The sequence below is a fragment of the Macrotis lagotis genome, chromosome 3 (assembly GCF_037893015.1).
Source record: "Macrotis lagotis isolate mMagLag1 chromosome 3, bilby.v1.9.chrom.fasta, whole genome shotgun sequence".
In the NCBI taxonomy this organism is placed as follows: domain Eukaryota; kingdom Metazoa; phylum Chordata; class Mammalia; order Peramelemorphia; family Peramelidae; genus Macrotis; species Macrotis lagotis.
Window position 1 is genome coordinate 231,113,671 of NC_133660.1, and position 12,460 is coordinate 231,126,130.

Sequence of the window (12,460 nt, forward strand, 5' to 3'; positions counted from 1 at the left end):
GAAATACATGTACGTGAGCTGACTTCAGTATTCACCCAAAAGCAAGAAAAAATATGGTCATGTCGCCTTAGAGGGTTCATGATGAAAAAATTAAGTGTAGTTTGCATCCTAACACTTATTACAAAGAAAGGAAATATGGAGAAATTTAATGAAAAATTTAGTAAGTTCCTCCAAAATAAGTCATTATATACACTGACACTTAATTGCTTTATTGTGATATTGGATATAGAGAAAAAAAAGTTGTAAAAAATGTTTCAAAATTTAAGAATAATAAGGGGCTGCTAGGTGGCACAGTGGATAAAGCACCGGCCCTGGAGTCAGGAGTACCTGGATTCACATCCGGTCTCAGACACTTAATAATTACCTAGCTGTGTGGCCTTGGACAAGCCACTTAACCCCATTTGCCTTGCAAAAACCTAAAAAAAAAATATTTAAGAATAAAACTATTTAAAAATCTACAAGTTAGTAAATTATTAATATATTCTTTAAAAAGAGAAATGGAAGGGGTGTCTAGGTGGTGCAGTGGATAGAACTCCGGCCTTGGAGTCAGGAGTACCTGAGTTCAAATCTGGCCTCAGATACTTAATAATTACCTAGTTGTGTGGCCTTGGGCAAGCCACTTAACCCCATTGTCTTGCAAAAACCTTAAAAAAAAAAGGAGAAATGGAAGTCATGGTCATTGAAAGCACTAAGCAAAGTCACAAAAAATAAAATTAATCATATTTAATGAACGGAAATTTAGTAACTTCTTTTGTGAGTCATATCTGAGTCAGCTCTTTGAGACTACTCAGAATATCACATTATTAGAGGAATTTTAAAAATTAACCTCAAACTAGAAAAAATAAAAATGAGAATAAACTTTGTGCAATTACCACAAGACCAACCTAGCCTTCAAATAAAACATGAATGACTCCTAAATGGGAAATGGATAAAAAAAATTATATATTGATTCTGACTGTGACAATTTTCAAGAAAAATATAACTGATTTAAAGCAATCATCATAGTGAGTAAGCCAAAAAGAACCAAGAAACCACAGCAGTCATCTAAATCTTCCCAAAAGGCCAAAAATGATGACAGTCTAGGGCAAGACCAGTGAAAAACATAAACACATTTTCAAATGATTAGAAAGGATAGTAGAAGATGATGAAGAGCATCACCTCATAAAACAGCTATAAGACCAAAGTCAGATCATTCCAACTTATTCCCAGGTGCAGTAAAAACAAGTAGATTCTTTTTAGATGATATGATTTCTATAACAATCTATTTTCATCATCTGGGATAGTAGAACCACCCATCATATTTGGACTTCTACCTCAATTCCCAATATGCTACATGAAGAGGAGGTGAATATAGTCTTTAAGAAAATATCAGGAAAAGGCAGCTAAACCAAATACATGTAGTAGAAAATTTATGTTGGAGTTTACCCAATTTTAAAGTACTTTCAAGATATTTAAGAGAAATAAAATAGGGGCCACTAGGGTGGTACAGTAGATAGAGCACTGGCCCTGGAGTCAGGAGAACCTGAGTTCAAATGTGACCTCAGACACTTAATACTTACTTAGCTATGTGACCTTTGGCAAGTCACTTAACACCATTGCCTTGAAAAAACAAATCAAAAAGATAAATGAAAGAAAGGACACTAAACAGCTGCGCTAAAATACAGATAATGTTATTACACAAAGGAAAAAGTTATGAAAAGAATACCGAGAACTACTGACCCTTGTACATGCTTTCTTAAAAAATCATTATAAGAGTAATCTTCATGTATGTGGAAGTCATCCTTAATTAGAAGAAAACAGCTTTTCATAATTAATTTTCCAAAGTAGAACGCCTTCACAGAATTATCTGAGAGATGCTTTTAAAAATCCAGGATCCCATAGTGCTTATGATAGGTTTAATTCAATTGAATAAAAAATTATTATAATATTATTATTAGGCCTAAAATAGGTGGACATTGTATCAGTCCCTGCCCTAAAAGATATAATATATAATAGGGCAAAATAACACACAAAAAAGAAACTGTGACCAAGGTGGAACCTAGCATAGTATATGATATTCTGGGGAGTGCATAAAGGATGTGAGCTGCTCAGTTCAAAGTCCAAATGATAGAGTTTTCTAGAAGTGAGAGGGTCTTCACAATGCTCCTATTTGTGAATTATATAAAGTATAATATGTTGCAGTTATCTCCACAATACCACAAGACCTCTTCAATGTAATCAATGTCCACTTCCAAGAGATTAACCTAACAATATATTCAGGAGAAAAAAAATTCCTTCAGCATAACATTCAGTTAAATGGAAGTCATTCAGTTACTTGTTCAAAACATTTACCTCGAACAGTCATTGTCAGTGAAGGATGAACTGGGTCCCAGATTTAATAGGAGGAAAAGAGTAAGTTGGATTGAATTTTAGAAAATATGATTTTGCTTAAAGTGATCTCAAGCAGAATCCTAGTACAAAACCTTTCATCTTTATTGATGTCATTAATCTTCTGATGATACTATATGTTTTTTCCATATGGAATCCCTCAATCTCCCAAGACTCAAAATTGTCAGTGGCCAGAGGACAATGAAGAGAAGCACAGTGAGAATAAAAAGATTATGGCATTCTATTAATATGGTCTTGTATATAACAAGTTTTATCAACATTAGCATTTAGATATGTATGATGAAAAAAAGAGCATTCAGATCTTCTTACCATAACATAAGTAGGTAAGCAACATACATCTACTATGATGAGTATTGAGGATATATAAGTATTGAGGATATAAAGAAAGGCAAAAAATATTCCCTTCTCTCAAGGAGCTCATCTTCTATAAAGAATTCTTTTGCCATTTGGATTCTAGGCCGGACGGTCTATGTCACCAAGGTGAGTCAATCACATAGCAAGAACACACTGCAAAAGAGATGAATGACTCATGTGCTGCACTGGTATCCCTATATTAGAATACCTAGGGGTGGCTAGGTGGTACAGTGGATAAAGCACCCACCGTGGAGTCAGGAGTACCTGGGTTCAAATCCGATCTCAGACACTTAATAATTGCCTAGCTGTGTGGCCTTCGGCAAGCCACTTAACCCCATTTGCCTTGCAAAAAAAAAAAAAACAACTAAAAAAAAAGAATACTTAGAGGAAAAATTCCAGGATTTGGGTTCAACCCTGTATAGAGGATAGAGGAGAGAGTATTAGGCCTGTCAGAAAAGTTTAAATGCTAGCATTATTAGATGTGAGACTGACCAATTCATATAACCCTGACCTTCTTCCAGCAATTTCCTAGGACTTATCTGCTAAATGTGTGCTGATTAGTAGAGTGAGAACCCAAATTAGGAGTTCCTTACTCTGAGGAAATAATAGAGACATTGGACAAATGGGAACAAGAAGAAAGGTTCCTCTAGGGTTCCCAGATGTATAGCTAAGGAACATGTGCTGTTTCCATTGATATAATGTAAGCCCTTTAACAGCAAAGAATGTTTCATTTTAGATCCTGGTCTTAGCCCATATGCCTTCCCCAAATTACATACAAGTAGTAAAGGATTACAGATTGATAGGTTGATAGAATGATGTGGACAAAAATCACAAGATAAGAAGCTATTATGGATCACAATTTGCATCTTTGGTGGAAGTTACAAAAGTCTCTCTCTCTCTCTCTCTCTCTCTCTCTCTCTCTCTCTCTCTGCCTCTGTGTGTGTTTTTCCTCTCTATGTTTCTCTCTTTGTATCCTCTTCTTCCCTTTCCTCTCTTCTCTCTCTCTCTCTGCCTCTGTGTGTGTTTTTCCTCTCTATGTTTCTCTCTTTGTATCCTCTTCTTCCCTTTCCTCTCTTCTCTCTCTCTCTCTCTCTCTCTCTCTCTCTCTCTCTCTCTCTCTCTCTCTCTCTCTCTCTCTCTCCTCCCCAACAACTTCTCTCTCATCCATGTTAGAGATACAAAGATCAAAATGCAACAATCAATGAGATTGTAGATCCACTTAAATATTGAAGAATATCAACATAAATATTTATAACAAAGGAAACTTTATAAACAGTGGACTTCAGTGACCTAATGCTTCAACAGAAGATTTATATACAGATAAATGAAGCAAACTTCTAGAGTTTGAAAGCATTGGGATGGTAAGTATGTAAGAAGGCTTAAAGTTAAGACTAAAATAAGATTCCATTAAAAGTGTCTTTCAAAACATTCTGTCTTCAAACAGTTTCTCCATTTTGGCAAGTTCTCCTATGTAATGAGCTTCTCAACTCCAGCTTACACTTACAGTCAGAACTGCTCTCTGCTCCAATATTCAGCATGGATCAAACTCCTATTTAAAAAAAAAAACAAAAGAAAAACAGTAAAACAGGGCATTCAGTGGGAGGGAGGGAGGGAAAATTATACCCTTTACTCTCACTTTCTTGTCCTTAAAAAAAGACTTATAGAAAAAAAATGAAATCCAAACACCTGAATCAATGGCTCCATGTGGAAAATAGCCATTTCAAACACTATACTCCCAGCTCCATCCTCCCCATTGTGGGCTCAGCAGTTTGTTTTAGACTTGGACTCATCAGAGTCATGGAGAGCATGGAATCAGAGATGATATGTCTTGTATCTAAGTTACCTTTTAGATCTGGTATGGTAATTTTTATCTTGCAATTTCTATGCAAAGCGTTTTTTTAATTTATTTTTATTAAAGATATCATTTGAGTTTTACAATTTTCCCCTCAATCTTGCTTCCCTCCCCCCACCCTCCACAGAAGGCACTCTGTCAGTCTTTACTTTGTTTCCATGTTGTACCTTGATGCAAATTGGGTGTGATGAGAGAGAAATCATATCCTTAAAGAAGAGAAGAGAAATCTAAGAGGTAACACGATCAGACAATATCTGTTTTTTTTTTTCTAAATTAAAGGGAATAGTCCTTGTACTTTGTTCAAACTCCACAGCTCCTTATCTGGATACAGATGGTACTCTCCTTTGCAGACAGCCCAAAATTGTTCCCGATTGTGGCACTGATGGAATGAGCAAGTTCTTCAAGGTTGAACATCACTCCCATGTTATGCAAAACATTTTTGAGACCTCATATTCAGCTGGACAGGGCATAAGGCAATCAGAACTTAAGACTATACTACCATGTTGAGTGGACCACTGCAAATGTTTTACTTTAGTCAACTCATTTCCCTTCTTTGGGTTTTTTTCCTATGTCTGTAAAAATGAGGGGATTGTATTAGGGAACTCTAATGTTATATATGGTGCCATAATTCAATATATCTACAATTTGTTTCTTGATGTAGACCTTTCAAGAACTAAAATTTTTTAATCAGTTTTGTTAATAAATGGTAGAGTTTAAATTTAGCATTACATAATTAAGCATTTACTGGTTAATGAATTAATCAATTAACATTTATGCTGGGGAGATACAAAATTTAAATAAGGTAATATGCTTCTCTCAAGAAAAAAGATGAGTTCTGAATCACATGATCAAAAAGCTAGAAGACTAGACACTTTCTCCAAGCCTCACAACTTCTCTAACCTTTCTAAAATATGAGTTATGGATGAAATAAAACAATTCCAACTATATCTAGGACATCAAAAACTCTAAAGAACTAACAGCAGAGAAAGCTAATCTTTAATACCACAATCAATCTCTCAGCACCCCCACCCCCATCAGCAGTCAGCTTTTGACAGAGCTGGAAAAATTGACCAATGCATTTGCAAGAGAACTCAACTATGCCCTACCATAAGACATTCCTCCTGGAACATTGAAAACCAAAAGGCAATATCTTGCTTTCTTTGGGTCTCTGAGACTTTTAATCATGACAGTCCTCTTTGCTACAATAAAATTTGACCAAAAAACTGAGGAACAGAGGATACATGAATTCACCAGGCCTGAAGCAAAAAGGACTGACATCTAACTGGGGCCAACTCTACTTCCCCTAGAAATCATTTGAGGCAGAGACCAAGGCCAGTGAAGTGTGAATTGTTCAGAATGAGAGAATGAAATAGCTATGAAGCCTAAACACTGGAGAAACTTCCATTAAAGGAAAAGTACTCAAAAAGGGATCAGTAAAGTAATATATGGACAAGATTTTCATAGAGATGGCCATAATATACAACATTTTAGTTTTGTACTTCAGAGAGTTATCAAAATACTGAGTGAGATGATCATTTCTAAATGGGTAAATCATGGAAGGCTTCTTGGAAAAGGTAGTATTTCATAGGATTATAGTTTCTGAAAGAGACATTATACAGTTCATGTTTCAGGTGAGAAAACAGTACCAAAGTGCTTAAATGACTTGTCTATGGTCACATAGGTATTAAATAACAGTACTATAATTTGAAACTCAGGTCACCTGACTCCAAATTCAGTGCTCTTTTATCTGTACCACACCACTGGACTTTAGAGAAATTTAAGGAACTCAAGTAGAGGGGAAAGGATTATAGTTATTGGAAAGAAGCTAAGCAAAGATCCAAAAGTCTGAAAGTATGTTAGCAGAGGTAGACAGCTTTGTTTGACCACAGATTCTCTCTCTCCAGTGTTAGAGTATATTCCTAAAATTGTTGTTGGTTCTTTGCTTGGTTGGTTAGCTTTTTTTCAAACATGTATTAGATCAGAATAATACCACATTTACAAATTTATCAGCATCTGGGAAGGTTAAATTTATTTTGTAATATTTTTTCCTACATCGAGTAAATCTTATAATCATCAAATAAAAACCTTTCTCAGAACAAGAAAATGAGATCACTCAATTAGCTCAGACATAAAGTTACCAAGGGGAACCAACCCAAGATAAGTACTCACCTGGTCGATAGGTTCTTATGACTTTTTGTAGAGAAATTAATAGAACAGAAGGATGACTATCAAAGTTATAGTATTTGTATTTAGCAAATTTTTTAGTATAATCTTTATAATGGAATATTCTGTCTCTGTTCTCTTTCCCTCCACACTCTTGCCTCTTTCTCACTGGGGATGCATCTTTGATGGTTAGAATGACCAGATGTGGAACCTAATGTTGGTTTATTCCCCTAAGATGGCTTCAAATATAAAAAGGCAGTTCCTTCCAGCCCCCACAAAAAAGTTAAATCAATAACCTCAAATCCAAGAAGGCAGTGATAAAAGTTGTCCATTGTTATTCAGTTATTTCAGTGATGACTGGCTTTTTTGGACACTATTTAAAGTATTCATGCCTCCTTTTTTCTAAAAGGATTCAGATTCTGACTTATAGAATTTGAATACATCTTTACTATTTCCCTAATTTGGGAGACTTAAAAAGGTAATTTAATGTGACTTTAACATCCTAACCTCCCAGGTTATTAACACAAACCCATCGAAGTTAGATCTTCTCTATTCTTCAGTCATGAGGCTTATGCGTTGGATCTTACCAACACCCATACCTCTGTGCATAGACTGGGGAGTCATCTGCATGTTGATGATAATTTAGTCCATTAAAACTGATATGATTACTAAAATAAAGCACAAAGTCCACAAAGGGGATGGTAGTCATCCATATGACTTAATTCTGACATTCAATTTTATAATCATAATATCCTATCCTTCCATCTTTCCCTCTGATTCACTTCTAAACCTGCTCCTCATCCTTACCAGGACCTATAAACATTTCTTGCCATCTCTTCCTTCAAACTGTAACTTTTCTTCTTTTCCCCTCCCCCCCTTTCTGCAATCTCAACACCAAAACTGGTCCCTTGAACTATATTCTATCCTACACCCTCAACTCCCTTATAATTTATACTAAGCCAATCCTAAACCCTGGATGATCCAACCATTCATCTTGTCCCTTCTTATTCCTAAGATGCTAGATGATATTATGCAACTGTGATGATATATTTCACTGTAAATTCAGATTATCTAATTTCAACTGAACTCCTCAATGATACAAAGCTATCTTTTTTATCCATCCCTGTCTCTATCATGCTTCCTATAGCAGTAATACCAAATCTCCTCAGATTTTCTAGGCTACTCCTATTTCAAGAAGTACCCCCATCACCTACTTTACAGAAGAAATCAGGACCATCTTCTCTAAGCTCCTTCATCTCTCCTCCAAAGCTCAAAAATTCTTCATATCTTCAACTGTCCTCCAGTCTCCAAGAAAGTCTTCCTTGTTAGACAAATCTTTCTCTAACTTTGCCCTTGATCCTATTATCATCTAGATAATGTCCCATCACTTATTCCTTCCCTTTTGATTATGTTCAATAGCCCCTTTCTACTAATTCCTACCCTGTCATCCACAAATATACTCATGTTTCCCTATCCTGAATAACCTTTACTTGACTCTTTTTATTATAAACTTTTGCCCTATGTCTCTCCTTCATTTCACTGCCAAACAATTAGAATGTGTCATCTACTTTCACTGGCTCTACATCCTCATGACCTCAGTTTCTTACACTCCCACTTCTAATCTTTGTACTGGCACTTCATCAACCTTAACTTCTTTTTGACTTTTAGTCATATTTACTTTTCGCTCCTCCAATCGTCTCCTTCATTTTTAGACACCTTTGACACTGCTTTCTTTTATATATCTGACTGCACTAATTCAATATCCTTTGGTGGTTCACTGTCTATTCCTTGCCTTCAAGCCTTGGTGTCCCATAAGGTTCTGCCCTAGCATTTCTCCTTTCTTTTCTTGACATTTTATCTCAGTATTTTCATCTGTTTTCATAGAATATTTATCTTCTTCATTCAGATGGGTCCCAGATCTATATAGACAGTCCTAATCTTTCTTCAGAACTGCAGGTTCACATCCATAATAGCTTGTTGGATATTTCAACATGATTGTCAGATCCATATCTCAAACTCAACATTTCCAAAATGGAACTGATTTATGTTCCTTACTCCCCATTCTAAAACTCATACTTTTTCTAAGCTTCCCATTCCTAGAGCACTAGTACTCTCCTTGTCAGCTAGGTTTAATACCTCAGAATTAATTTTGACTCTTTCCATTTTCTCTCAGGCCATCTATGCAATCAGTTGCTAAGTCTTGTCAGTTCTACACCACAAGTCCTGCATCTGTCTCCTTCTTTATATTCACATGACTATTATCCCAAATCATATCTTTATCACTTCTTCATTCTTCTAAAAATCAAATTAGTCATTAGTTTTTTTGACAAGTCAATTCTAATTTTATTTATTAATTCAATGGTTTTTTGTTTTCATCTTTATTTGTCTCTTCATTTTTTTGGTATTTCTATTCTTGTATTTGAGAACTTTTTGATTTGTTACTTTTCTAGTTTTTGAGTCACATGACTAAAACATTGATTTGTAATTTTTCTCTGTCATTGATAAATGTGTTTACTGATATAAATTTTCCCCCTAAGGCCTTCTTAGACTGCATTTTGTATATTTCTTCATTGTTATAAAATTGTCTTTTGATAAAGTTATCTAAAATAACCTACTAATTGGTCCCCCTGCCTCCAATTTTCTGCAACTTCAATCCATCACTCATGAAGTTTCAAAAATGATCCTCCTAACACACAAGTGTAAGTTGTAATGCCTATAGGAAACATCCCCCTCAGTAAATCATTCAGGGCCCAGGAGAGTCTGTATTAAATCTACTTTCGTAGTTTTGTTTCACATTGTTCCTTTTTGTCTACTCTAAATTTTAGCCAAACCGTACTACTCTTTCCATCTCCTCCTTCTGTGTCTTTGCACAAGTCCATCCCTAAGCCTGTAATACAATCTGACTTTATTTCCACTTCTTAGGATTTTTTAAAATTTATTTTCATTCATTTGTACATTTTTATCCCTTCACACCCCCTTCCCCTCAGTTGGGACAGATCAGATTAGCACTTTACATACATATTTTGTTAAACATATTTACACATTAGTAGTTTTTGGCATGAAAAATTAGAATTAAGGGAAAGAGATACATAAGAGATAATTTTTATAAAGTGTTTATCAGACTCAGTAGGAGTGTATTTTTTCCTGTCTATTTTGTTTTGTTTTATTTTTCTTTGTCTGGTTGCGGATAATATAGTTCATTATCTGTCAAAGACAGTTGTCCTAGCTCTCTGGACTGCAGAGAGGGAGGGGTTGCTTCCATCAAGATTGTTCATTTTATAATGTTGATGTCTAAATTGTTCTCTTGACTCCACTCCCTTTGCCCAGCATCAGATCCTGTAAGTCATTCCATGCTTCTCTAGAGTCCGACCATTTAATAATATTCTATAGTATTCATGTACCATAACTTGTTTGGCCATTCCCCAATTGATGAGGATCCCCTCAATTTCCAATTCTTTGCCACTACAGAAGGGGCTGTTATGAATATTTGGAACATGTAAGACTTTTCCCATTTTTTACAATTTCTTCTGGATATAGTCCTAGAATTGGAATTGCTAGGTCAAAGGGTATAAACAGTTTTATTGCTCTTTGGGCATAGTTCCATATTGCTCTCCAGAAAGGTTGGATCCGTTCACAACTCCACCAGCAATGCATCAATGTCCAGTCCTCCCACAACCTCTCCAACATTGATCATCTTCCCTTTTTCTCATCTGGGCTATTCTAATAGGTGTGAGATGATTTCTCATTGCTGTTTTAATTTGCATTTCTCTAATCAATAGTGATTTGGAGCATTTTTTCATATGCTTATGTATAGCTTTAATTTCTTCATTTGAAAACTGTCTGTTCATGTCCTTTGGCCATTTATTATTTGGGGAGTGACTTGTGACATAAATCTGACACAATTCTCTATATATTTTAGAAACAAGAACTTTATCAGAACTCCTGGTTGTGAAGATTGCTTCCCAGATTTCTGCTTTTCTTCTAATTTTGGCAGCACTGATTTTATTAGTACAAAAACTTTTTAAATTTCATATAGTCAAAATAATTCATTTTGTAGTTTATAATGTGCTCTAATTCTTCTTTGGTCATAAATTTATCCCTTTTCCATAGATCAAATGGAATAATTTTTGCTCTGTTAATTTATCTATGGTATCACTTTTTACATCTAAATCCTGTACCCATTTTGACTTCATTTTTGGTACAGGATGTGAGATGTGGGTCTATGCCTAGTTTTTGCCATCCTATTTTCCAGTTTTCCCAACAGTTTTTGTCAAATAGTGAGTTCTTATCCCAGAGGCTGATGTCTGGGTTTGTCAAATAGTAGATTTCTGTCGTCATTTACTGCAGTTTCTTTTGAGCCTCTCCTAATCCACTGAGCCATTACTCTGTTTCTTAACTAGCATCAGGCAGTTTGGATGACTGCTGCTTTATAGTATAGTTTGAAATCTAGTAGAGCTAGGCCACTTTCCTTTACCTTTTTTTCATCAGTTCCCTTGCTATTTCTTACTCTTTTGTTGTTCTAGATGAATTTTGTTAACATTTTTTTCCAGCTTGGTAAAGTATTTATTTGGTAGTTTGATAAGGCACTGAATAAGAAATTTAATTTGGGTAGAATTGTCATTTTTATTATATTAGCTTGACCTAACCATGAGCATTTGACATTTTCCCAGTAATTTAGAACTGACTTTATTTGGGAGAGGAGAGCTTTATAATTGTGTTCATGCAATTTCTGGGTTTGTCTTGAGAGGCAGATTCCCAAGTATTTACTGTTATCTACAGTTATTCCAAATGGAATTTCTTTTTCTATTTCTTGTTCTTGGGCTTTGTTGTTCATATATAGAATGTTGATGATTTATGTGGGTTTATTTCATATCCTTCTATTTTGCTGAACTTAATTGCTTCAAGGAGCTTTTTAGATGATTTTCTCAGGTTCTCTAGGTATGCCATCATATCAACTGCAAAGAGTGAAAGTTTTGCTTCCTCATTGCCTATTCTGAGTCCTTCAATTTATTCTTCTTCTCTTATTGCTACTGATAGTGTTTCTAATACTATATTGAATAGTAATGGTGATAGTGAGCATCCATGTTTCACCCCTGAATTTAATGAAAATACTCCAAATTTATTCCCATTAAATATAATATTTGCTGATGGTTTTAGAGAGTTACTATTTATTATTTTAAGGAAAAGTCCATTTATTCCTATACTTTCTAATGTTTTAAATAGGAATGGATGTTATATTTTTATCAAAGGCTTTTTCAGCATCTATTGAGATAATCATATGGTTTTACTGTTGATATGCTTAATTATGTTGAATGTTTTCCTAATGTGGAACCAACCCTGCCTGCCTGGTATTAATCCAACCTGATCATGGTTTATTATCCTGGTAATCACTTGCTGTAGTCTCATTGCTAAAATTTTATTTAAGATTTTTGCATCAATATTCATTCATTAGGGAGATTGGTCTATAATTTTCTTTGTCTATTTTGGTTCTTGATGGTTTAGGTATCAGTACCATGTTGGTGTCATAAAAGGAGTTTGGTAGAACTCCTTCCTCTAAATGTAATAGGAGAGAGAAAAAGGAGAGGAGGAATAGACTAAGATATTTCATATAATAAGATTTTTCTTTATTACAATGAGCTATTGCAATGATATGGAAGGGGAGAAGGTGAGGGGGAATGAGGGAATCTTTGCTCTCATCAGAGA

General features: G+C 35.0%; 1 protein-coding gene across 3 annotated transcripts in view; it reads right to left on the minus strand.

Moving 5' to 3' along the window:
• SPON1 (spondin 1) overlaps nucleotides 1–12,460 on the minus strand; it is a 784,537-nt gene that overhangs the window by 706,914 nt on the left and 65,163 nt on the right. Inside the window, exon 1 of one of the 3 annotated variants that reach the window (XM_074230136.1) lies at nucleotides 4,247–4,291. The exons of the other annotated variants lie outside the window; for them this stretch is intronic. Coding sequence (XP_074086237.1) covers nucleotides 4,247–4,280 — 34 coding nt within the window. The 5' untranslated portion in view covers nucleotides 4,281–4,291. Of the gene's footprint in view, nucleotides 1–4,246; nucleotides 4,292–12,460 lie in introns of those variants that run through there. 3 annotated transcript variants of the gene reach the window in all.